Source organism: Bos indicus x Bos taurus, chromosome 1 (genome assembly GCF_003369695.1).
Source record: "Bos indicus x Bos taurus breed Angus x Brahman F1 hybrid chromosome 1, Bos_hybrid_MaternalHap_v2.0, whole genome shotgun sequence".
In the NCBI taxonomy this organism is placed as follows: domain Eukaryota; kingdom Metazoa; phylum Chordata; class Mammalia; order Artiodactyla; family Bovidae; genus Bos; species Bos indicus x Bos taurus.
Window position 1 is genome coordinate 1196426 of NC_040076.1, and position 27244 is coordinate 1223669.

Below are 27244 nucleotides of genomic sequence, written 5' to 3' on the forward strand. Positions count from 1 at the left end.
TGAGGAAACTTTCAGTCTAACAAAACGGCGCAACAAGACATTATTAAAAAAAAAAAAAAAAAACTTTAAAAATATATATACTTTAGTTCCACAGGAAAGAGCAATCCATGCTATCACTTAATGTCAGGAAGAATATTTATCATTTTGAACTGAAAACAAAAATATACTGTCCTAAATAAGTGGTCTAACTTCTCTGGCAACAACAACTGCCCATCATGACACTGCCCTTTCTTCTCTTACTGTGGTAGTCTCAGACTGCAAAAGCACCGAGGTCGTAAAGCAACCTGGGGGAGGGGGACTCTAATTATTCATTATAAATAAGGTCACCTATATGAATCTTCAGTCTTCCCAGGTGGCTCAGTGGTAAATAATCCGTCTGCCAATGCAATGCAGGAGACACAGGTCGATCCTTGCGTCGGGAAGATCCTCTGGAGGAGGAAATGGCAACCCACTCCAGTATTCTTGCCTGGAAAATCCCATGGACAGAGGAATCTGATGGGCTACAATCCATGGGGTCGCACACAGTTGGACACGACTTAATGACTAAATGACAACAAAATGAATCTTCAGATACTGCTGAGTTCTAAGAGTAATGAATTTTGTAGCTAAGTTAGGGTCCTGGATAGAACAGGTATTTACTAGGTATTATCATCCACTCCCAAACACAATACCAAGTATTGCTTAATCTAGGTAGACTACTGTCACAAAATTTCCCTAAATTCCTACTACAAATGTACATCTGTGCTAGTCATCACACATTAACCTAGAAACTTGACGTGACTCCTGCCTCAAAGGGAACCAGATGTTCCTACAAAGACAGCAACATACAATTTATAAACAACCCTAAATTTTTATTCTGCTAGCTAGAAGGAAGACACTGAAAAAAGTGTTTTTTCTTGTTGAAGGGTATACAAGGCAAGGAGAGGAGGGAAAAAGAGAAAAATTTTCTGGAAGACTGAAAAACAACATCATTATTGTTGTATCTTCCAAACCTAAACAAAATAGACATCTGTAAGCCATTAGGTAACAAATTATTGTCAATATTAATCAGATTTTTTCAGTCCCGGATTAAGAAAATCACTGAAAAACCGACATTTAAATTTACCTAAAATTGAGTTTATGTGAATATGACAGGTTTTCTCCTGGAAAAAGAGAGAAATTCTGAACCTTCAAAGTAATTATAATTGGAGCTGAGGAACAATATGAAAAACATTTTGTTATTCAATCTAATGCCTTCCACATGTTAACTCCTAAAGTGATTTCTCCTTTTGAGATAAGGCAACCTCAGAGTGAAATGTTTTTCTATGCTTGACAAAGCAGATGCTTTTTGATGAACCTAGATTATTTTCCTTTAAAAATTAGTAGCAAAGTTATCAAGTCCTATAAATGATACTAAAGCCATCTCTTTTCAAAACAGACCACAGTACAAGTCACTTAACAGCATACCTCTTAAGGAGCTGGAAAAAAAGCTTAAATATAAATGCTCTACTGTATTAGTTATTAAGTCTAATTAATAATAGTGCCACATAGAAATGTCTTAAACCCTTCTCCATGCCTTTTTGAAGCTTAACACACTACAACAACTATACTAAAAAAAATTGACCAAATAAAATCCTTCGTCCTAAAACTCAGTGTCAATAATGACTGGCATGAGTAAAACTGCCACAAACAAAAACACACTAAAAGCTGGGACTTGTATCACTTTATTCTTGCCAAATCCTGAAACTGGTAGTATTTCTATGACTACTTTCTCTGACCCTGAAACATTCCAGTTATTTAAAAAAAAAAAAAACAACCTGGATATTATTTAGGAAGAATTACCTAAATTTCAAACAAAATCTAATCAAATAACTAATTAGCAATTATTATTTATAAAGGCACCTTTAATGTTTCACTGTAAGAATTAGGTCCTCAAATACAAAGAAAACTGTAGCTGGCAGTTACGAGACTCTTCCCTGTCATCAACAGAGCTCCCACTGCCACCCAACATCCAGCCACACCCCTGCCATTCTCTTCCAACTTACACACAGATAAGCCTAGTTCACTGGTCCGAGGGCCATTTCAAGTGTCTCTCTTCTCAACAGCAGTAGTTGGCCATCTCCTCAAGAAGGGACAAACACCCAGTGTGTTTATTTTTGTTTGGAGGGAAAGTGGAGTGGGGTACGCACTGTAGTGGCCACTACAGCAGCTTATTCGTTCAAAGAACAAAGCGCTCAGACACAAAATAAGCCCTTCCTTCTCCAATCACTAGGAAGCACTGCAAATCGACCACACTGTTTCCCACTGTCAAACATGATGCAAGTCAGACATCTAACCCATACTGCGCTCCCTGATGAACGCTTAGGCTGGTCTAACCCCTAACTTCCCTAGAACAGCAAGCGGGTCAGCTAGAGAAAAGATGTTCTTTCTGCCCAGAGCAGGGGTGGCAGGAAGAGGCAAACACTAGCTCAGGGCTTGAGTTCGCAACGCTTTCTGCCTCCTCAGATCCTTCAAAAGCCACTGCCGGCAGCCCCCATCTCACAGGACACCGTCAGTCTGTGGACAGACTTAAGATTTTTCCAATTTAAACAAAAAGCATCCAGAAATCAGCACCTAGTTAAGATTGGAAAAGGAAAATAGGTCAAATCAGTTTATAGAAAGATGTAAAATACTACAAGGCAATGCACCAAATTCATATCTAGTCATTTAGAGATTGTCACAGCCTTGAACTTCAGCCTTTCAGAAAATGAACTGTGCAATTCCTTAAAATGGTCTCAAATAAAACATACAGTATGTTTTGCATATTTTTTCTCACTCTTTTTAAAAGCAAACATTTCTACAACAAAAATATAATGAACACTATCCAGAGTTCCTTTACTGTTAGAAAGAAGCCACATGGGAAAATTTTTTCTCCAGCTGCTAAAAAGAAGCCTTTTAATTTATGTTTTCATATTTCTAGGACTAAGCTGGTTCACAGTTGAGAGAAATCCCTTAAGTGAGAAATGTAGGACAAGGAATAAAGTAGGTATAGTAACGATAAGTATGTGAGCTGGTTCCTTCATAATGCATTTTTAAGAAAACAATATAAGGTAAGTAATAGTCACAGAATGTATAAAGAAACAGTCCCCTAGTTATAATGGCCACTGTAATAAATTTAGCCAATTTCAATCAAACACAAGGGTGTCGTGAAACAGAGAGACTCCTCCCAACAGGAAGGGGCTTCCTTCTCAAAAAGCAGTGTTTTATTGGGAGTTCTTCACAAAATTAGAATACAATCTTGGTACATGAAAGCACTATTTCATGTACTTGGATGAACTAAATTACAACTGAAGAATTAATCCAGATAGAGAAGCATACATAAATATTTGCTGCTTGAACTAGAATCAAATAGCAAAGACCAAATTAACATCATCTATTAAACTCCTTCATAATATATCAAAACATAATTAGTTATAATGACCAAATCTAACATCTCTCTTCTATTATCTAGGGAGACCATACAATTTATCTTCCAAACTAGCAAGTTATTCTGGGACAGTCCATCAAAATAGGATGTATGGTCACTCTAAAAAGAAAATCATCTGCTATAGAAACCAAAGAATAAGTAAAACAATTCCTAAAGCCATCAGGGCTCCAAATCATAATCAACTCAATGAGGCATGTGGACTGAAAAAGAGTAGACAATGACTCTCAAAGTGACCAAACCATGATCTTTTTAGCTTTGGGCTCAAAAAGGACAATCTGAACAGGCAGAATCCAGTACTGTCAAAAGTAGGCTTGCCAAGTCTTGTGCATTTGCTGACCCAATGGTCTGATAAGGAATAAGTAACACCTAGGAAGTATGTCATCTTGCCCAGTGCAACAGACAGGTGTTCAGTGAATGTCACTTCACCATCTACAACTTGCATAGACTGGAAGTGGTGCTATAAGCCTCTTTCAAAGTAAACTGCCAACGATACCCCTGGCATTTTAGGAGCTTCTTGTGCTGTGCCTGCTACGTGCTCAGTTGCTCAGTCATGTCCGACTCTTGTGACCCCATAGGCTGTAGCCCACCAGGCTCCTCTGTCCATGGGATTCTCCAGACAAGAATACTGGAGTGGGCTGTCATTTCCTCCTCCAGTCCAACTCTTTAGGACCCCATAGACTGTAGCCCTACAGGCTGTTCTGTCCATGGAATTTTCTAGGCAAGAATACTGGAGTGGATTGCCATTGCCTTCTCCACAGGAACATCTTAGAATTTATTTATTGATAAAAGATGAAATAATGTATTAAATACGCAGTTCTCTCACAAATATTTTAAACTGACTCCCAACCACCTCATCAACTATTAGTGCCTATCTACAACACTTCATTCAAATAAAACTCACTCAAGTAAAACTCAAGAAAAAAAAAAAAAAAACTCACTAAATTTATATAAAAATCTACTTTTCAGACATATTTTTCACCTTGACTCGAAGTCCAATAAACCCAATTCCACTAGTGGAACAGGTTAGTCGTCTTGGTATGTAAATGCTCGTAACAAGACCGTCTGTTGCCCAATCCCTGCTTACCTTAAAAACGTAGAGTTGGCTATAAGAGCAGTTTATCAGTGACACCAAAATGAAAGCTGAGTGCTTCTAATAGAACTTAGATCAATTCCAGCCTATTCAAAATTACAAGTGGAGCTGGAGATATTATCTGTAGTCATATAACAGTCCCTAAAACTTTTAAGGAGTCTGCCCTTAAATTTCTTTGGCAAAGTATTTCAACTATGCCTACAATCTCGCTGAGCTTTTCGAAGTATATAAGAAATGTTCGAAGCCCTGAATTAAACTCAAATGGCTTATTCTGAGGGTTCCTAGTCCCCGTGTCCCATCACAGGGGAGGGAGGTGAGGCGGAATGAGCAGGGATTAAAGCCCCACTCCAGCAGCCTCGACCAAGCAGAACTTTTCAGCCAAGTACTGGTGGGAAGGGGATTAGGAGGGATGGCTTCCCAGGTAAGTAAACTAATTCTTCAAATAAAATCTTCTTCATCTAGGAAAGTTCATAAACCATCAGACTTATCACTTCATCCATATACAAAAATCCCCTGAGATGTAGTCATTTTAATTTGTTTCTACCACTGCACAAGTGTGGCTCACAATGGCTCTTTTTGGTTTTGTTTGTTCTTCTAAAGAAGTCTCAGCAAATGAAGAAGGCCTTTTGGGTATGGGGGCAACTTTGAAACTACCACGGGTTTCAACCTTTATTGGATGATACTAGAACATGTGTATGGAGCAAACTCCAATAACCTATTTCTATGAGAGAAATGAAAACGTAAAATAACAGAGCTGTAGTGCCTATGGTACCGTATCATGTAATCCCAACGACTAAACATTGGTGTTAACTTTGAATGAGGAAGAATTCAAAAGGCTCAGCGCGGTTTGCTTATAAAAGATTGATTATCATGTTAGTTATACATAATGGAGATTAAAAAATAAAACCTTGGCACTAAGTCCTGACACCTTGCAGGTATTGTGCTTAAAGTGCTTTCTGCATTACTTTAATCCTCACAATAATTGTAGGAGAAGTACAATTATTATGATGTTACACACAAGAAAACTGAAACCAGTGAGGTAGTGTAACACCCCAAGATACAGTTATTTGTGTTTACATCTGGATTTGTACTCCCATCTGTGTCTAAACTGCTTCTTCACTTAATCACCACACAATACTACCTTTAATGAAAAGGGCAATTTAATAACAGAAACAATATTAATAAAAGATCGTTCAACATCATCATCAAAAAGTTTTAAAATTTTTGAGCTTGCAGAGAAAACACCTGAGATGTATAAATAACAAATGTTAACAGAAGAGACTGCAAAAAGTACATAGGATAAAGTCCAACTTAAATATCTATGTATAATCATACGTGATGGATATATGTACAAAGAAAATAAAGAGATTAAAACAAAAATAAGTCCCAGGTACAGGCTTCCTATATAAGTACAAACATGCAGATCAGAAAATCCAGCTAGAAGACCAAGGTTTAACCAGTTTCTCATCCAAGACGAAGGCTTTTGCTTCCATTTTTTTCAGCGTTAAAATTAAAAAATTAAGTCTCAAAGTCTATTCTACACCTGACCTTGTTACCATGGCTATATGAGTCTCAGTCATCCTTTCTTCTGCTAACTTCCTTCCTCTGCTAACCTCCATCTTTAAGACATTAGACTGAAAGAGTCAGCTCTATGATCTATAAACATGAGTTCTCATAGTAAAACCTAAGGACCACTTTTCTTACTGAATGAACTGTTTGTAACCACCTATCCTTTTCTCGGAGTACGCACAATTTGGCTCATCAACTCTGAAACTATTCCACTGAATTCTTCCTCATCTCAGAGAATGTCAATTCCATCCTTACTATTATTGCTCCAGTCAAAAATTAACAGTGATCCTTGAAGGCTTGGGCTTTCCTTGTGGCTCAGACGGTAGGTAAAGAATCCACCTGCAATGGAGGTGATCCAGGTTCAATCCCTGGGTTGGGGAGATCCCCTGGAGAAGGGAAAGGCTCCCCACTCCAGTATTCTGGCCTGGAGAATCCTATGAACTGCAAAGACCATGGGGTTGCGAAGTTGGACATGACTGAGTCACTTTCACTTGAAGGCTTGCTCACTTTCCCTCCACCCACACACAATCAATCATCAGCAAAATCTGCTGGCTTTATCTCAAAAATATACCCACAATCAGAACATATAATCTCAACTGCTAGCACCCTGACCATTTCCCTAATCATCTCCATCTCTCCTTATCCTGATTTATTTTTTCCCCCACAGCACGCAACACCTTCTAACATACTTTAATAAATCTTCCTTATGTATACTGTCACCTCACTACCAGAATGTAAATTCCAAGAGGGCAGAGGCTAGTTTCTCAGGTTCACAGATGTGGCTGGTCTGTCTAGATCATTATCTTACACACTACAAGGCTCAAATGTTTGTTGAATGAATCCAATATTAATGAGTAAGCACCTGATCAAGAGTATTAAACTTCCAATAGTCTATACAGTCATCAACAACTGGGTTTTAAAGCAGTATAAGAAGGTAGATTAAAAGGCCAAGAAGTAGGTCAGCATTTCCTCCCTGAGGAAAGTGATTTGCAATCTCAAACAGCAGTGGTTGAGAGTGTACAGAATGACAAGGTAAATCAGACTAGGCAAGCATGCTGCCCTTTGTTCCGATAAAAACCTCAATGGGCCATGACACAATAGAAACCTGTCTGGAGCCACCATCTCATCTATCTACCTACATTCCTTCACTGTGCTAACTCCACTTCAGAACGTGTCCCAGATCTCACCTCTGCAATCATCAACAGCCGCTTCACCGTGAGCAGTGACACGTGCTTCGTGTGTTACAGCTGTTTCCATGCTGGTGTGGGCAAGCAGCACCTCCCTCAGCTCCCTCGACACAGGCCCCAGCGTCCTGCTGATGTCAACACAGGAAGAATCTTTCCCATCTCTGCCTCTCCACTAACACCTGAAGAGTTCATTAAAAACTTACTTTAATAACTGCTACTGCTACTGCTGCTAAATCACTTCAGTCCTGTCCGACTCTGTGCGACCCCATAGACAGCAGCCCACCAGGCTCCCATCCCTGGGATTCTCCAGCAAGAACACTGGAGTGGGTTGCCATGGCCTTCTCCAATGCATGAAAGTGAAAAGTCAAAGTGAAGTCGCTCAGTCGTATCCGACTCTTAGCGACCCCATGGACTGCAGCCTACCAGGCTCCTCCATCCATGGGATTTTCCAGGCAAGAGTACTGGAGTGGGGTGCCATTGCCTTCTCCGACTTTAATAACTAGCACTTCCCAACTCGAGTGCCAGGCACCACTTTTATACAACATGCACCAGATCATTTAATCCTCACAAGAGGTAGGCATGATGACTGCTCCCAATTTACAGATGAGAAAATTTGAGGACGTATTAAAAGAATTACTAAGGAAGTCCAGAACCATCCTCTGCGAAGTAAAGATGAAGAATGTATCCTTTCACAACACTCCCCAGGAAGATATACGTAAAAAGTAGAAATAAATACAACTCAGAAAAAAAAAAATCTGCTAATCAATTCAGAGGAAATGAGGCCATCTGAGAATCATCTTCTGTAATCCCTAATGAAATAATGTTCTGAGGCAATGGTTATGGTTGATGCTAAAAGGTGAAAATGTCTGATGGGGACTTCAGAACAGATGGATGAAGTTGACAACAGCTGCCTTCTGACATGATGCTATACCCCAGAACTCTTGCAAAAACATCAAGTAAATACAACCTGTCGACTCTGCTGGGATTCAGATTTAAGCAAGTCAATTGTAGTGACACATCTCAGACAATTTAGGACATTTGTATATGGATATCACATGTTAAGGAATTATAGTTGGGTGGCAAAAAGGCACTGTTTTTTGTTTGTTTTTAAGCCCTTACCTTTTAGATATATACTAAATATTTACAGGTGAATTTTTGTATCTGCATTTGCTTTGAAGGACTCCAGCAAAAACTGATTTAGTATGTGCATGCACATACACACGTGTGTGTGTGAGTTGCTCAGTTGTGTCCAACTCTTTGTAACCCCAACTGATTCAGAATTATCAATAAATGCTAAATCCAATGGAAGACTGCTGGAGAGAAGAATATTCAGCATCAAGTTTGTCACTCCATAAACCACTTAATAATTTCTAAAGGAAAAAAAGTACATTAATAATGGAACAATCTGGTGGATATCACCCTAACCAAATGATTGCATGACATCCCCAAGAGTGGGACAAACTGACCTGTCTCCTGGTATAATACATTGGTATCCCTGTGTAATATTCCTGCCAAAAATGTTTAATCTATCTCTAATCATGAGAAAGCAACTAGACAAATTCAAATCGAGGGACTCTCCAGACCAGAGGTCCTGGACTCTTCAAACTAACAATGTCTTTAATGACAAAGAACGGTTCAAGATCTGTTCAAGATCAAGGAGACTACATAACAACCAAATGCATGAACCCTGATTGAATACTGAATTAAAGAACTAAAGGCTAACACTGGAATAAGGTAACCTTGAACACAAACTGAACATTCTGCAATTGCATTGCAGTAATGTCAAACCTGAATGTAATGGTCATGCTATGGTTAGAAAGTCCTTATTCCTAAGAAAGGCATGACAACAATACCTGCAACAAATGGTACAGATAAAGAGCCAATAGGGCAAATTTTAATCCCCAGTGACCTAGGGGAAAGGCATACAAGTGTTAACTGAATGGTTCTTATAACTCTTCTAAAAGTGTAAAATTTTCAGATGAAAAAATATAAAGTACTCCAGCAAAAAATAAACGAATAAAAGGAAGGGGTGGTGGAGATAAAGCAAGAATGGTAAACATTGATAACTGTTGAAGCTGGGTGACAGGTACAATACAGAGATTCGTTAAACGAGTTACTTCTGTTACTTCTGTGTATGCTCGAGCCCACGTCTTAATTCTCACTTCTACAAAACGGAAAAAAACATGTACTTCAAGTCAACATCATCAAGACAGATTACTAATCAAGGTAGATTACTAGGTAAAAGTCCTGTGGGAAAGAAGCAAGCATTAAACAACCATCATATACAGTCAATTCTTTCGGGAAAGGCTTGGAGATAACCTATAAAAGAGAAGCCTGCTAGACTGAATGCATGTTAATATAATCACCCCAACATGTCTGCACTCATCTCTGCTCTTCTGCCCACAGCTAGTGGCCAAGGCTCGCTAAAGTCTCAACCTTGCCTGAGCACTATAACAAAAATACATTACGCCACATTTTGTCCCTTCATCTTGATGTTTCTCTTCACAGCATCTACTAGTCTGTCTCCCTCATTAGAATGTAAGCTCCAGGAAAGCTGGAACTTTTTCCTATAGTTTACAACACAGGGTAGTGGTAGGCACTCAAAATAGATGTGAAACACTTCCTTCAGTCTAAAGTGACTTTTTAGCTCTAATACTATTACAGTGGATGCAGTGATCAAAAGTTTAGCTTCTAGCTTTGAGACTGCCTTTAGGATCCTAACTTGGCACCTTACTGAGCTGTGTGGTCCCGGGTACCTTTCTGCTTCAGTGTTTTCATGTGTAAAATGGAGAATACACACACACACACACACACACACGCGCATATAATACACACACACACACAATACACACCCCTTGCTTAAACCAGCCACTGAGGATTAGGTATTACAAGCCGTAAGTTTTATAGATGTGGGACATCCAACCATGTCAACTTGTGGTGGTTTACCTTCATGTTTTCCATCTTATCTTACTTGGTTCCAATTTTATGTTCCTAGAAAAACTGTTCCTAGAAGAAGAGAGGCCAAGAAGTTTCTCATTTTTCCATGAGACTGAGGCCAGAAAATGTAAACACAAGAGTCTTCCTGGTAAACCAGATTCTAACTCCCAGGAGGCCAAGTCATAAAACAGAAGATCCTGAAATTGGGATGATTCCTCAGGCAGATGCTTTTGGTTAGAAAACTTTTAAATCTTCTAATCTTCTCAAAGGTTTGGGGAATACAGGATTTTCAAGAAATAAACAACAGGACCATAAACAGGCTAACGGTTTTTGGAAGGAATGGTCGAGATTATGCCCTGAACAGAACCTAAGAAGTGAACATAAAACTGAGGCATGGTTTTGTAGATTACAAATCCAGCTGATTTTTCTCTTACATTTCAAAGACAGAACAAGTAAAATACAGAGAAATAAGATCAGAAATGCTTTCCTTGGATGTCAGAAGGCAGGAGATCTTGAAATTGTAAGTATCCAATTATTTTATCCAAATCAGGTAAAATATTTAATAAAGGAAAGGGTATTAGGAGGAATTTCTTCACTTTAATCTTCTTAAACTGGATTTGCACAAACTCCTGGTCCTCAGTCTACACATAAGAACGCATTCCTGAAACCCAAAGGTTTGGGGAATACAGGATTTTCAAGAAATAAACAACAGGACCATAAACAGGCTAACGGTTTTTGGAAGGAATGGTCGAGATTATGCCCTGAACAGAACCTAAGAAGTGAACATAAAACTGAGGCATGGTTTTGTAGATTACAAATCCAGCTGATTTTTCTCTTACATTTCAAAGACAGAACAAGTAAAATACAGAGAAATAAGATCAGAAATGCTTTCCTTGGATGTCAGAAGGCAGGAGATCTTGAAATTGTAAGTATCCAATTATTTTATCCAAATCAGGTAAAATATTTAATAAAGGAAAGGGTATTAGGAGGAATTTCTTCACTTTAATCTTCTTAAACTGGATTTGCACAAACTCCTGGTCCTCAGTCTACACATAAGAACGCATTCCTGAAACCAATCAGGCTACGAGAGTCAACGTTACAAAACTGCACTCTCGTGTCACTGCCAACAAAACAGAAAACAAACAGTATACCAGCACAAAGAATGAGAATCAGAACCACCTACTACTGGGTCATAGATTTACCTTGGTTGAAGCCAACTTTTTTAAAACGACACTTAAGTACACCTTCCCTGTAATATGTGCCTGACAAAGATCCTACCTCCAAACTTAGTTGACCACCACACAGCCAAGGTGTTCTCGTACTAAACTGCTGCTGCTGCTAAGTCGCTTCAGTCGTGTCCGACTCTGTGCAACCCCATAGACGGCAGCCCGCCAGACTCAGAGCAATCTGGCTGTTATAGCTGCCCTTGGGTTTCCACACCTGACAAAATCAAAGCATTTTAATAGCCAAGGAGACATTTTAAACACTGAAGTCTAAACAAAGTTACAAAACCAGGAATTTTTTATTTTTTTTGGCTGCACCACGGGGCTTATAGGATCTTCACACTCGGCAGTGATAGCTCAGAGTCCTAACAACTGGACCACCAGGGAATTCAAAACCAGGAATTCTTGATGCTAGGGCACAGACAGGCAAATGCCAGTTTATGAGCATTGAGTGCTTCAGATGGAGGTTTTAAGAAGCCTCTGCTTTCACTTGCGATTCCATTTTTAAGCTCTCATCCATGTCAATCTCTACTGAAATGTTCCCAAAGTGGGTAGGGATTCCCTTAACTAGGGCACTGTAATCGTAATAAAAATGATGAGGGAGATGAGTGGGAACAAGTCAATTGTACCCTGGACTTGAAAGGTAGGGAAGAACAAACTGGACCCAAGTTTATCTGCAATCTGCTGTAGAGTACCTGGAGTGGGAGTGGGGAAGCAACAGTCAGGGTAATGACTTGGTTTCCGTTCTATGGAAACATGAAGCCTGGCCAAAAATTGTAATGTCACATCATCCCCTTGATCTACACTCTGACTAGAGGAACACCTAATTTTTTTTCATAGTAATACTATATTCCAAGGATCATGTGTCATATAAGCTAACGTGAATTTCATAGACATACCCTGAGGAAAAATGTCATCTTCTAGATAAAGCAGACTCTTTCAAGAAGCATTATTTCAAACCTGTAGGACTTCAGTACAGCAGTTGTAAACCAAACTGTACTAAGGCATCCTTAAAATAAGCAATCACCCAGATGTCTAAAGACAAAGTGGACTATGAATACCAATTTCTGACAGTTCATACTAAGTCATACCTCAGTCTTTGTGTGACTCTCTGAAGTCTGTACACTTGGCCTAAATGGGCATACATAATCCACTAGTCCAAATAAACTGATACTCCTTTTAAAGACCTGGATGTGTTTGCCATTTACTATTAGTCCTATTGTAAATCAATGGTCAATTAACTAGATGGGTTCTGCCAATGTGAGCAGCAATTTCTGTAAGCTAAATGCTGAAAGAGGTCCAAAGGCAATTAAGGATGTCTTTAAAGAACATCTAAAACCCATTATCTAAATCAGAAATTACAAGATGTTAGCCAAACCTGACCAACAGATACATTTCCTTAGATCCATGGTGCTTCAATACCATGGTGCAAACATCTAAAAATGTAACAAAGACAAAAAGTAACCCCAAAAAATCAACTTCCTGTAGTATCTGGAGTTTTGGCTAAGAATAGGATAGATAAAGACAAGCTGGCAAAACCAGGCCCGCACTCCCCATGGCAATAACACACAGTGGTAGTAGGCGCCAGCACCACCAGCATGAGCGAGCACGCACGTGCACGTGCGCACACACACCCCTGTAGCAGCTCCACCATTTTGCCACAGGCCCACTAACTCCTTTCAGTCTCTGAATTACAACATCACAAACTCCAACAAAATAATCTAAGGCTAATTCATACTTACCAGTTTTAACACACCGAAGTCACGAGAATTCAATACATAACCTTTCTATTCCTCAGACAACTTTGTTAACAGTTTTCATTGACTCATGAACATATTTACTTCACACTGCCATCTCCAAACACAATGAAAATGATTTTAAAATTACCAGCATTACTATTCAACCTTCTTGGTCACATTCTTATCTCTTCATCCACTATTATACACTCACACACATTTCTCAAATCTGCTTAATAAGTGTTCAATATTTTGTATCATCCAGTATCTCATTATGGAGCTTCAGAGTAAAATAATCCAGTACAAAGAAAGTCACAAATTAAGTCTGAAACAAAGTTGGGCTTAAGAGGCTGACAGTTAAATATACATCAAAATAAAATGTGCATTCTCTTGTAAATGGTCTTGAAGATTTGGATCATAGGTACCTCTGGCTTACAAGATAATTATTTAAAATTCAATCATGTTAATGATATATATACATTCCAGCAACATATGCTATAATGCAAAATACTTTTAGTTCTTTTATAAAAATAAAGTCTGTACCAATAGGAATGGGAAAAAAAAAACTTTTAAAAAATCAACTATTAAATGGAAAGATGTAGTCTTATAATACATTGCTCCATCAAAAATTAAAAGTTAAAAAAGTAAATGAAAAGAAAAATACTAACTGAAGGTATCACATGGCAACAGAAATCGATTAGGCTATGATCCACCAGCTCCATGCATCGATTCTACTGAAACAGGGTCATTCCTGAAGTTTCAGCAGCAATTCAGCAAATAGCAATCAAAATTTACTTGAAGATTAAGATACTAAGCTTTCCCCTCACCTGCCTCAAATCATTTTGACACTTACAAGCCTATCTAAAGTAATTCTTTTCTTTAGATTTTCTTCACTTTCTCCAACCTTTTCTTCACTTAAAATACACGTAAGTCTAACTAAGTACAAGGTCAGATGAGAGACAGAGATGAACACAAAGTCCAGCTTCAAATAGTTTAGTTCTTGATGAGGAATCCCACCCAGTGCATTCAGCCTGGCAAAGGCTGGCAGCTGCTGAATCAATGCTGCACATCTGTCTGACAGAAAGGCTGTTCCATGTGGTGGAGTTCATTCACTGGACCCCTCACATACATTCTACATTTCACGGAGGCAAAAGCTCAGCCTTACTTAATCAGCATGCAAGCTATCAGGAAGCATGGCTCATGTTCACTTCTAAAACTTTCACGTTCAATTCAAAAACTTCTGAGCAAGTGCTATATGTCAGGTTTGACTCAAGTCTTGGATTCTGGTAACTTACACATTAACAAAATTTATCTTCTGGAGTCTCTTCATTAATAAAGTGGGAATAATGGAAAATTACACAGTAAAGTTTAATACCTTACCTGAGAGAACAAAGGTACCTTAATGACACACTGAACACCTACTGCCTCCAAGGTTATGTTACCAACTTATCTTCAAAGACCCTCCAACTGACGGATCACTCCCATTTCACAGACAGAAATGAGGATCCAAGAGGGTTACGATTCCTTGTAGGCAGGTGCCAGGAACCAAACCCAGGTTCATTGTCTCTAAAGTTCTTTCTGCTGCCTCAGTGTCAGTTCTTTGTTTATTCCAACATAACACAACCAGGACCTTCATTTCAGACCTTTTGCTCTTCTATTCATTGAGAAAACAAAAACTGGAGCACTGACTAAAGTGGAAGCGTCTGTATCCAAAACAATCATACACAAAAGTATTAAGTAAAAAAGGGATTAAAGCTGCAAGAGGAAATTCTTAAAAAATCATACATACCTTAAACATTTTACCTACATTTAACATATAAGTGTATTTCCCAATCTTAGTATGGGGCCAAGCCCTTGAGAGAACGGGACTGATGACGTAGAGCTCCTTGCTGAAGTTCCTTCTGCTTGATCTAAAGCATTATCTATAAATCCATCATCTACCATCTCCATTCCAGTTGCACCAAAGTGCAAAGCTTTAAGGAGTCCTTGTAACGCAGTCTACATACAGAATCATCCTGGACTATTGTTATCTTCTCTCCAACACTTTATGACAGCTATTCTACAGCCATTATTTTAGGGACTCACCTTCAGCATGTTTTTCCAAAGAATCCAACTTGGTTTTCGGGAGAGGAAAAAAAAGTTTGTACTCATTTAATCAGTTTACATATTTAAATTATTATAAGGGCAAGACTACCTGCCATGAAATAGTCGTGGAAACCAACACAACTTCTGGTAAGCATACAACTCCCTCAGTGCAACATGCACTGCTCTGAAAGCAACTTCCTAGCACCAGAGGTCAGCATGCTGTCTCATAGTCAAGAACTGCTTTAGACTGATGAGAACAGGAAACCCCAAGGCAGCTAAATAAGCATCAACCTTGTGGGTAAAGCAGAGCAGACATGAAACAGACCTGTCCCTCAAGCACATGTACCCTACCAAAGGGGATATGAAACATTCACCAATAAACTGTAACACTAACGAGAAAGCTGTCCACGAGATAAGACACAGAAACACACCGTCCAAGTTCAAAAGAAAGATCACAATTCCTAACAGTGCAGGTCCACAGTATTTGTTTCATATACCAACTGAGTCAAAATGAACTTGAGGTATGTTTTCTTGGAGACGATCATTCCAAGAAAAGCAGTGTCACACAAGCACCAAAGGAAATCAAAGGGAATGATATTTACAGGGATATACAGCAATTTTCTTCACTCAGTACTGTACAAAAATGGAGAATGGAAGAAATTAAAAGATGAGGTTAAAATAAAAGACTGGAGTCGTATTACAGGTGGCCTTGGATGTCAGGCTTCATTCCGAATATCTCTGAGAAAGAGCAGATTTCTGAACGTGCTGTAATTTGGCAATGGTGTTGACACAATCAACTGATATGGGAAGGTGATGAAGTAATCAAAAAGGCATCACTACACAATGCTTTGTAACAATGGTTTGTATTATTTCCCTAAAAATGCATCCCAATTTAACTTTCAAAGTATTTCAAGAACTTGTATCTCTGCACCCCAGAAAGCATATTTATAGGCATGGATTACCCTCCCCTCAGCAGTATGAGATCGTCTAAGAAACTGCAAGAATCCAAGCAAGAAACCTAAGTAGCTCAGCTAGAGCAGAGAAGACTATATGGGAATGAGACTGCAGGAACAAAGAGTTGGATTGGTTTAGTCCCGTGTGACAGAAAACAGGAGCCACAAACAGAAACAACTCAGGCAAGTTTGGGGGTAGGCGACTCATTAAGTTTGAACCAAACCAAGTTAGCAGTGCCATGGGAATATACCAGCACAGAAAAGCACAAAATGCCAGAGTTCTTGGCTTGTTACCAAAGAAAGGCAAACCATATGAAGGTCAAACCATACGAAGGCAAAGGTACAGTATAGAAAGAGGAGGGAAAGGAAGGGATCAAAGCAGAAATCTCAGGATATAGCACCGTAGGAAGTTAAGACAAATGGTGAACCTAGGAAATTATAACTGTTTCCTCTAAAGCAGGGGTCAGCAAACTTTTTTGTTGTTGTTGTAAAGGACCAGATAATAAATATAAACAAATGAATATGGTTATGTTCCAACACACCTGTATTTATGGACTCTGATATTTGAATTTCATGTAACTTCCATAAAAACTTTTAATTTTTTCCCAACTACTTAAAAATGTAAAATCCTTCCTTAATCCCACAGGCCACACAATGCAGGCAACAGGTTGGATTTGGCCTGTGAGCCATACAGTTCGCCAACTGCTATTTGGAGCACAAGAAGGATATCAGGACTGGATTAACTGTCTTTTTCCAAACTTCTGACGGTAGTTTTCCCTTCAGATAAATTGGTAACTTACCAGATATTCATTAAATGTTAATGACTTCTTTAAATCTGACTAATTCCTTCAATTTGATTTCCCTGAGAAAGATTAACTACATGTGTTGGCAAACAGTCCCTGTTGGTTTAGAATTGCCGTCCACTGAACAGATGCATTCCTCATGATGAACAGATAAATCCTACCTGTACTACAAATACAATGAAGGTACTAGATGAAAAACATTACTCTAGAATTTCTTCATTGCTTTCCAACTTAAGTTTTCCTTAGAGTGATTTTATAATCTAAAGGTTGAGAAGCTTCAATGGTAGTCTGCATTGTGATTTTGAAAGGCAATAAATATCTGCTTTGAATGTGCGAGTCACAAAGAAAAAAAACAAAGTTTAGTACAGAAAGTCAACTTATGACCAGCAGTCTTCACACATACAAACCATGTTTGTTGAGGAAGGCTTCCTCAGCCCCCAGCCACTCCTTGTACCTTAGCTGTAGCTCAGGGGCGGGGACAGCATTCCTTCTTCAATCGCTTGCTGCAGCAATGAGCTGGAACCCAAGAAAATTTTAGTACCAAGTCAAAGTATGACACTGCTTGCCCACAAGGCTCAGTTCTTTCCTTACTGGGTAACTGTTTTAAGTGATCTGATTGCAAGTAGACAAAGCACGAAGGCTGGTTACTGAAGATAAAGATACAAGCTAAGCTGTTAAGGGCAGACTGGTGAGGAGGAAAAAAAAAAAAAAAAGACCAGTCATCTGACAACTAGAACAAGGATGTTTCCATTTGAACTTCTGTCTGCCACCACCTGACAGCAAAAATACCACTAGTTCCTAGTTATCAAATATTGCCAAGCAAGCCAAGCTACAATGACCTACGGTTGGCCACTCTCATAGTGAGTTCCCAGTTAGACCCTATGCCTCCAGAAAGTATCTAAAATGCTAACAGTTTGCGGAAACTACTTTCACAAGACACTAAACTTGGGGTGCTGCTGCTGCTAAGTCGCTTCAGTCGTGTCCAACTCTGTGCGACCCCATGGACTGCAGCCTACCAGGCTCCTCCGTCCATGGGATTTTTCAGGCAAGAGTACTGGAGTGGGGTGCCATTGCCTTCTCCTAAACTTGGAGTATAACTCTAGAATACACTTTTGCCAGGTCTTCTAATCAAAAAAGCTTGACTGAAGAAAAATATGACAAACTCTTCCCTGCATTATCAGAAAACCTATTGCTTTGTTCAATTATAGAAACTAGAATATAATTATACTTCTATTTCTAAATGTATAAAACCTAAGTCATAAACTCGGCACGTCATAAACTCTTTACTTGCAAAGAACTATTTCAATGGGCTACCTTAAAATTTAAAATATAATCTTTCAATGAAATATGAAAGATAGTGAACATAAAATAACTTGTGAAATCTGTTTTAATAAAAAAGATTTTCAAAGTAGCCATCTGCTTTTACTTCTATTTGAAAAAATACACAAGAGGATATATAAATGCTATTTTATTGTACACACCTATATTTACTTACAACTAAACTAAGAATTAGAACTAATTATTGTTTAAACCATTAGCCTTTAATTCTTCATGGAAAAATTCCTGAGTAGCAATGAGAAGAGTTCAGGAAAAAATATTTTCCCAGGGCTTTTACAACTCGAAATATTCCAACTGGTTATCATCCTTTGGGCAAACGTGATAACACATGTTAAGTGTTCCTAAACTAAGTAACCAAAAAATATAAATGTTCTGCATAGATATCTTTTTAACCTCAAAATTCCTCTTCCTGAGCCTATCCCAAATGTACAAATTTTTCTACAAAGTTCAGTTTTTCAACACAGTACATGCCTTTAGTTAAAAAACTGTCGATTCATTCTTTTACCTAGCTTAAATGAAGTGCCAATCTTTTATATCAAATTTCAAAGTGAACTCAACAGACATAACCCATTTCTCAAACTCTCAAGAGAAGGGACCTCAGAAATCAAGAGTCATATCTCACCCACCGAAGTCAGGACCTCTCATCTCCTCTATCGACCTAAACTTTCCACAGCAAGAGGTCAGCGGGAACGTGGAGAGAAAAATCATCTCACAGGTAATTTGTTAATTTTTCAGTTGTTGAAAAATGTCTTCCAGAGGCTGGACTGAGACTGCTTGCAGTGTATGGTCTTTCCTCTGCAGCCATGTCCTTCCACACTACAGCCTTGAATACTGTGTTTGCAAGAAGTTAATGTAACTCTCACAATGCTAATCTATGATAAGCTTCTCAAAACCTTTTTATTCTGGAAACTCTGCTACATAATGGTCTAATACTGGTCTAAGCATCCATCTTCTCAAATGGCTTTAATCATGACCTTTAAAAGTCTAATTTCACCACGTCCATGACTTTACTGCATCAATTTTCAGAATTAAAGTTATCTACTTTTCACATCAGATTATGGAAATAAGACAACTTTATATATACATGTTTAATAAAACTCAAGCTAAATGGTACCTGCAAATAAATTTCTTCTTGGGAGGTCTGGCATCTACATTCCTAAGTGCACAGACTTGCAAGTGCAAAAAAAGCAGAGACCCATGCTGACTCCCAACTGCAAACAGAGAAAAGGCACTGAAACGTTTAAGTGACTAACATACAACTGAATATAGTTCAATAAGGATTCATTCTACCTACTACACCCTGAAATCTTCCAATGGGGACTCACAGAGAGACTGCTACAATGCAGTGGGGCTCCAACACAAGAAATGCTATGAAAGCCTCAACACAGTATCTGCCTGTTAAATTCAACACCTCTTCTATGCTCAATTTTAAGGACTCTGAGCTAGGGAGTCAAAGGAAATTCAAGAGTTGGGAGAAGGAAAAGTAATACACCCTAAAGAGAGGAGGAATACTCTTTAGGCCTATGGTGGTGGTTTAGTCACTAAGTCACGTCCAGCTCTTTTGCAACTGCATGGACTGTAGCCAACCAGGCTCAAACGCTCTTCAGGCCTATAGAATATCCCCCCCAAAAAAGAAACAGGAAAATCTCTCTGGGAATCTATGAAAAGACTGCAAAAATTAGTCTCAATATCCGCATCTAAGAATTACCTAGAGTATTCCCTCCATTCCAAAATACATAAATGACTTGAGGGAGATGGAAATTAAATCATCAAAAAGGTACACCATAAGAGACATACACATTTCAGAATCTAAAAATATAAAAGATGTGTTACTTAAAATTGGGGAATTACATACAACACGCTACCTACAACAGAACCACAAAACTGCTGCATATTAGAAAGGTTTCCCTAAAGCCTGTCAAAGTTCATCGTCGCATTTTTCACTTATTTCCCCCAAAGTATTGATCTTATTTTAGAACTCAATTTTCCCAAATTGAAAGCAAGCAGAACTTGGGAAGACAGGAAGTTTTATGTTTGTTACTCAAATTGACAACCTACTCAAAAGTAAGTTTTATGAATACAAAAAAGAGAGGGTTTTTTTTGTTGTTGTTTAATCTTACTTTATTTAGGTCAAGGATCTCTTCAACACAACTTCATCATCGTTACAATGTCCTTATCTGCAGCCATGGAGGCCTGCGCCTCCAGGCAGGAGTTCACCTTGATTATCTGCAAAGCACCCCCACATCACACTTGCCAGGATTTCAAGAAAGGTTAATTGAATTATTATTTTAAACTGCACTATGTAGCTTATGTGAAATAAAAATATGTGTGCTCCACACCACAGATGATTGAATAGTGGTTGTTACAGGATACCAAAAAAAAAAAGTATATAACATAATAAATACATTTAACATACTAGAAGCTCTGTGAACAAATGTACAGTACTTGGCAGCTATGCTAAAGATAAAGAGTTCTGAATTTTCATTTCAAAGGTTTATAGAATAAACAAACACTATACACTTTGACTCATGATACTTGCTTTCTCCCTAAAACAAGGTTAAAAGAAATTTCAATACATTTCCCAGGTTCTGATACCTCCTAAAACGGGTAAGTTAAAAGGAAGTTTTTTTTTAATTGTTCCTATTCTCTTTAAGCACTACATTTTAGAGGGAAGTGGGCCAAGAAAGCGGTAATACTTAAGAGGCTAAACAATGCAACCTTATCGTCTCCCAAATGCAGGAAGAACAAGCTTGAGGCCACAACAGCATGCCTGACCAGTCTCTCCAGACCTGATCCAGAGACACTGGTGCCTTCCCAGCTCATAGTGTGCCAAGAACGTAAAAATTTCCTAATGCTCTGGGATTGGTAGTTTTCCAATAGCCCCAAATTTAAGTACCACCTAACTTTCTAACAGCTCGTTTTCAAAACTGACCCGAAATATACAATGTGCCCAAGTCTCTGGCGCTGTTAAGAAGCTAGCTATGTTCCCAAAGTCCAAACATTAATTTTTGTTGTTGTTGTCGTTATCTATACCTGCAAGGGAAGGGGGGGAGGGGGGAGGAAAAAAAAAAGCATACACCACACGCTACATTACCAAATTCACAGAAGAATGGGGGTTTCGGCGACGGCTTGAGGAGCACCTGACCCAGAACAGAGAACGAAGAGCGGCTCCGGGCTGCGGGGTCCCTGTCCTCGGCCACACCATTCCCTGGAGTGGAAAGGGCTTGCAGGATCGCTTAGCATCCCTCCAAATCTGAAATCCCCTACCTCAAGAGCAATCAAAAGCAGGGCGGGGGGAAAGTGGGGAAGCCAAGTTTCTTCCGGAAGGCGCAAAAATAAAAAATAAATAAGGCACAACTTGGATGAATGAAAACTGGGCTAAGGGCACCCGGAGCAGGACTGCCGCTGAAGTCAGAAAAAGAGAAAGTCAAAGAATTTTTTTTTTTTTTTTTAACGTCAAAGCCGGTTCTACGCGACCGTGGTCCAGACACAACCGCGCGCGCGCGCACGCACGCACACACACACACACACACGCTTTGGAGAAGGTTTTATTGAGCACGGACGGTTCCGGGGCGGCCGGCGGGCGCTACAGTGGAAGGCGGGCGGGCGGGCGGCGGAGGCAGGCTGAGGCGAGTGGGCGGCGGCGGAGCGGGGCCGGCGACGAGGCAGCTTCGCGACGGCGGGCGCACGGGGGGCCCCGGGCTCCGGGCCCGCGCTGGCGCGTGTCCTCCCCGCGGACCTTCTCACTGGGATCCCGAGGGCCGGCCCGTCCCCCCACCTCCCGCCGCCCGCCCGCCCTCCCGCCCGGCGAGGCCGCGTGCGAGGCACACACCCTCCCGCGCCGGCACACCCCCGCCTCCCGCGCGCACGCGGCCTCGCCGGGCCGGCGGGGGCCTCCCTCCCTCCACAAGCGCCCCCTCAAGCGAGAACGCCCCCCGCCCCGGTCCCCCCGCCTCCCTCCTCAACCTCCGGCCGCGCGGGGACTGAGGGAAGGGGCGGCGGCGGCGGCCTAGCGGGGAAGGCGGGCTCTGAGGAGAGGTGAGATGGTGGGGGGGGGCGGTAGGAAGGTCACTTACCCGCTGCATGGCTTTCAAGATCAAAGCCAGCTCGTAGCGGGGCATGCCCGAATGGATGGCGCGCGGCTTCCGCACCGAGCCAGCTCCCGGGACACCGGAGGGGTGGGAAGGGGGTGGGCTGACCCGCGCAGAGAAGCTGACGGGCTCCACTGACTGGGCCGGAAGGCTCCCGGGCGGCGACAGCACGCTCTGGCCGCGCGAGCCCGGGCTTAAAGGCGCTGGCAGCTGCGCAGACGGAGCTGCCACGCCCCCTCGGCGGGCCACACCCCCCACACGGGCGCCAGCCACGCCCCCTCCTTAAGGCGGCCGCGCCGCGCCCCCATCGAAAAGCCCGGCTCTCGGCGGCGCGCGGGCCCCACAGGGGCCCCTTCCCCGCCCCGCCCCAGCCCCCAGGCCCCTGGCCGGGCCGGCGCGACGGAGCGGAGACGCGCCGCGGGTCTCTCCGGCCGGAAGCCGCAGGCAGCCGCCGGCAGCCACCGATAGCCTCCCTCAGACCCTGCGCTGGCTACGTACGCTTCTCGAACCAGCTGGAACTTTCCAGGCCTCCCGTCGCGTCCTGGGCGGCGGGCGATCCTGCCCCCCCGTGTGCGCGTGCGCTGCGGTGCGGTGCGATGCGGTCCGTGCGCGCGCGCGCGCGCGCGTCCCTACTCCGCGACTCCGGAGCGCGAGGGGCCTGGTCCACGGCCACGCTTCTCCGCGCGGGAATGTCTGCGGGACACGGGGTTCTCCTTCCCCGCACCCCCCGCCCCACCCAGGTTCTGGAACGTTCTACGGCTTGGATTTGCGCCCCCCTCCACACACCACCACCCCCGACTCCGCAGGGGGTGCTACCAGGGTGGGCTGCCCTAAGCGCCCTTGCCCACAAGCTCTCCTTTTCCAGCGTGGCTGCCCGGGGGCGGCTTCTCGGGACCCCTTCGCCGGGAAAAGTGGGCGCCCGGCGCCGGCAGTGGTGGGAGGACTCCCCTATTCGCCCCATCCCTCGCGGGCTGCCTGACCTTGGGGCCGGCTCCTGCATAAAAGGGGGATGTGAAAGGCACCTACTTTCTAGGGGCCGTGATAACCTGCGAGTGACTTGATGCTCATAAGCCGCTGAGAACGATGCCTGGCACACACTGGCATTTGTTGTTGTGTCGCATAGCCTGACCCACGTGTTGTTGCTAAGGACAGGCTAATACTCCGGCTCAAACCGATATTCTTTGAATGTTTACTGGGCGTTCACTTAGAGAACCAAGCTGAAAGCTTGGAAGGCCATTGGTAACCGTCTGGGATCGTGCGTGCCCTGGACGCAGTGCCACTCCACCCCCCAAACATGCACACAGCTCACTGCCCAACAGCCTTGGCTGTGCTCGCCCTGGCACGTGGTGGTGGTGGTGGTGGTTTAGTCGCTAAGTCGTGTCCGACTCTTGTGACCGCATGGACTGTAGCCCGCCAGGCTCCTCTGTCCGTGGGATTTTCCAGGCAAGGATACTGGAGTGGGTTGCCATTTCCTTCCCCGGGGGATCTGCCAGACCCAGGAATAAAACCAGGAAGGGAACCGGGGGTCTCCTGCATCACAGGCGGATTCCTGCATTGCAGGCGGATTCTCTACCAACTGAGGCAGGAGTTGGACTCAATGCATCTTTCTCAAGCTACGCTCCTGATACCCCTGCAACTGTCGCCCCTGCCCATGCTTGCCCCATTAAAAGGGTCTATAGGCAAGATGTTGTCAACATTTCAGTGCTTTAATAATAAGGAAAGCTTACTGAGCGCTTACTATGTGCCAGGCACCACAATGCGGCTTTTATATGTGTCTTATTGGTGCAGGCTACTATCCGTGGGGTCACAAAGAGTCGGGCACGACTGAGCGACTTCACTTTCACTTTTCACTTTCACTTTATCAGTCTCCAACAGCTCTATGAGGCAAGAACTATTATGGTAACCCCTCCTTAGGGATTTAGAAACAGGCACGCAAGACCGGCCCCAGGTCTGATAGGAACAGGGACCGAGTTTGGAGCCAGACTGACTATATGGAGGCTGAGCTCATACTGTTTGGCAGTAGGTCTATCATGTACTCTGTGTAAACCAAAATTGAGACTCCATTTACCATCTTATCCAGACACCTTATTGGTTCTTATCCCCAACCTCCCATCCACCACCAAAGGTGAGGATGGTTTGAATACAACCACTTCTGTGATACCTGGATTTTGACATTTTCTTTGACCTCTCCATCACCTTGTCCTTTCAGGGAGAAACCTTGGAGGCAGTAGTACAAATTACCTGGTTAGTGTATTTCGCCTTTGGTTAAAGAGAGTAGGATAGTGTAAATAAATAAAAAGAAGGAAGTAAGAAATTTCTGAACCTTCAGAAGTGAGTTAGGTACAGGTTTCCCAGGATGGTTCCTACCTCAGCTGTCCCTCTTGATGTGAACCACATGTCCAAGTTTAAATGAGAAAATGTGGACCCCCAAAAGATACGCCAAGCCAAAGACCAGGGCAATACCATGAGCTGACTTCAACTTTTAGCATCTCCTCTAGAGTCGCCATAATTTCCCCTAATGCCCAGGGTTGCTTGAGAATCTGGTTTCCTCCCCCCTCCCTCTAACCTGAAAAGTAGCATAAGGAAATTAGCCTGATTGCATAATATTTCAACAGTCAGCACCCCCAACTCTCCCAATCTGGTGACTGACTGCCTGAGGGCTCATCGGCTTCTTCTGAGAAGGAGAAAAAAGAGTTGTACTCCTTTGATTACTTGAAATGTTGGTTAAAACATGCTTACTGCAGTTGAAACATGTAAATAAGAAAATATATTCAGTAGCTGTTTACTGTTCCTTCTTTTTTGGTTGTTAGCAAATTTTCTGCTGTGTGCTCAGTTGCTTCGCTGTGTCTGACACTTTGCAACCTCATAGACTGTAGCTCGCCAGGCTCATCTGTCCATGGGATTGTCCAGGCAAGAAATACTGGAGTGGGTTGCCATGTTCTCCTCCAGGGGATCTTCCCCACCCAAGGATCGAACCTGAGACTACTGTGTCTCCTGCGTTGCAGGCGTATTCTTTTACTGCTGAGCCACTGGGAAAGTCCCATTAATACATTTTACAACCCTTCAAAAAAAATTTTAAGCACAGTAGCAGAATACTGGTGGGTTCATTTAAAAAAAATAATAAAATCATAGAGAATGCTGCTGCAAATTGAGTGTCTTTCTATGATAACTATAAGTGTTAATTCACCAAAAAAGACTTTTTGAATTTTGTACTATGTGTAGACAGTTAGTGGGCTTCCCGTGGTAGCTCAGATGGTAAAGAATCTGCCTGCAGTGCAAGGAATCCAGGTTCAGTCCTTGAGTTGGAAAGATGTCCTGGAGAAGGGGATAGCTACCCACTCCAGTATTCTTGCCTGGGAAATCCCATGGACAGGGGAACCCGGTGGGCTACAGTCCAAGGAGTCACAAAGAGTCACACACAACTGAGAGACTAATACACACACACACAGAGTCATTTAGAATTACAAAATGTTTCTGCAGTATTCATTTATTAATTTTAAAAATTGCTCTGATACTTAGAAATAAGCTTAACCAAAAAAGGTGAAATGTCGATGTACTGAAAACTACAGAACACTAATGAGAAAAATTAAAGCAGACACAAATAAATGGAAAGAGATCCATGTTCATGAGTTGGAAGAATTAATATTGTTAAGATGCCAGTACTACCCAAAGCAATCTACAGATTCAATGCAAGTCTTATCAAAATCTCAATAATAATTTTAGAGAATTTTGAAAAACCAATCCTAAAATTCATATGGAATTTAAAAAACAAAACAAAAAAAAACCCCTGAAAAGCCAAAGCAATTTTGAGCACGAAGAACAAAGCTGGAGGCATGGTACTTCCTGATTTCAAACTGTATTACAAAGTTATAGTAAGCAAAATAGTACTAGCATAGAAACAGACACATATACCAGTGGAACAGAATAGAGTGACCCGAAATAAACCCACAAGTATAAGGTCAACCAATGACCTTAACAGGGATCCAGGAATAGATAATGGGAAAAGGATAGTTTCTTCAGTATATTGTGCTGGAAAAACTGCATGTCCACTTGCAAAAGAATAAAAATGGACTTATCTTATACAACCCACACATGTGCTGGGTGCTAAGTCAATTCAGCTGTATCCAATTCTTTGGGACCCTATGGACTGCAGCCCGCCAGACTCCTCTGTCTATGGGATTCTCCAGGCAAGAATACTGGAGTGGGTTGACATTTCCTCCTCCAGAGGATCTTCCTGACCCAGGGATCGAACCCACATCTCCTGTGGCTCGTGCATTGCAGGCAGATTCTTTACCACTGAGCCACGAGGGGAGCTTCATACCACCCACACAAATCAACTCAAAACAAATTAAATATATATATATATATTTGAACTGTGGTGTTGGAGAAGACTCTTGAGAGTCCCTTGGACTGCAAGGAGATCCAACCAGTCCATTCTAAAGGAGATCAGTTCTGGGTGTTCTTTGAAAGGAATGATGCTAAAGCTGAAAATCCAGTACTTTGGCCACCTCATGCGAAGAGTTGACTCATTGGAAAAGACTGATGCTGGGAGGGATTGGGGGCAGGAGGAGAAGGGGACGACAGAGGATGAGATGGCTGGATGGCATCACCGACTCGATGGACATGGGTTTGGGTGAACTCCAGGAATTGGTGATGGACAGGGAGGCCTGGTGTGCTGCTATTCATGGGGTCACAAAGAGTCAGACATGACTGAGTGACTGAATTGAAGACTTGAAACCATAAAGCTCCTAGAAGAAAACATGGAAGAAGCTTCTTAACATTGGCTT

At 41.8% G+C, this 27244-nt stretch overlaps 2 protein-coding genes across 5 annotated transcripts in view; both read right to left on the reverse strand.

Annotated features, from left to right (window-relative positions):
- The window catches only part of SLC5A3 (solute carrier family 5 member 3), a 33866-nt gene extending 11341 nt beyond the window's left edge, over positions 1–22525 (reverse strand). The window contains exon 1 of one of the 3 annotated variants that reach the window (XM_027548320.1): positions 22443–22525. The gene's annotated coding sequence lies outside the window, so the exon portion shown is untranslated. Of the gene's footprint in view, positions 1–327; positions 353–21460; positions 21959–22442 lie in introns of those variants that run through there. The other 2 variants (XM_027549670.1, XM_027548901.1) reach the window with 2 other exon arrangements.
- The window catches only part of MRPS6 (mitochondrial ribosomal protein S6), a 65788-nt gene extending 42127 nt beyond the window's left edge, over positions 1–23661 (reverse strand). The window contains exon 1 of one of the 2 annotated variants that reach the window (XM_027551406.1): positions 22443–22654. In XM_027551406.1, the coding sequence (XP_027407207.1) occupies positions 22443–22487 (45 nt within the window). In that variant the 5' untranslated portion in view covers positions 22488–22654. Of the gene's footprint in view, positions 1–22442; positions 22655–22955 lie in introns of those variants that run through there. The other variant, XM_027550796.1, reaches the window with a different exon arrangement.
- Positions 23662–27244: the final 3583 nt, after the last annotated feature.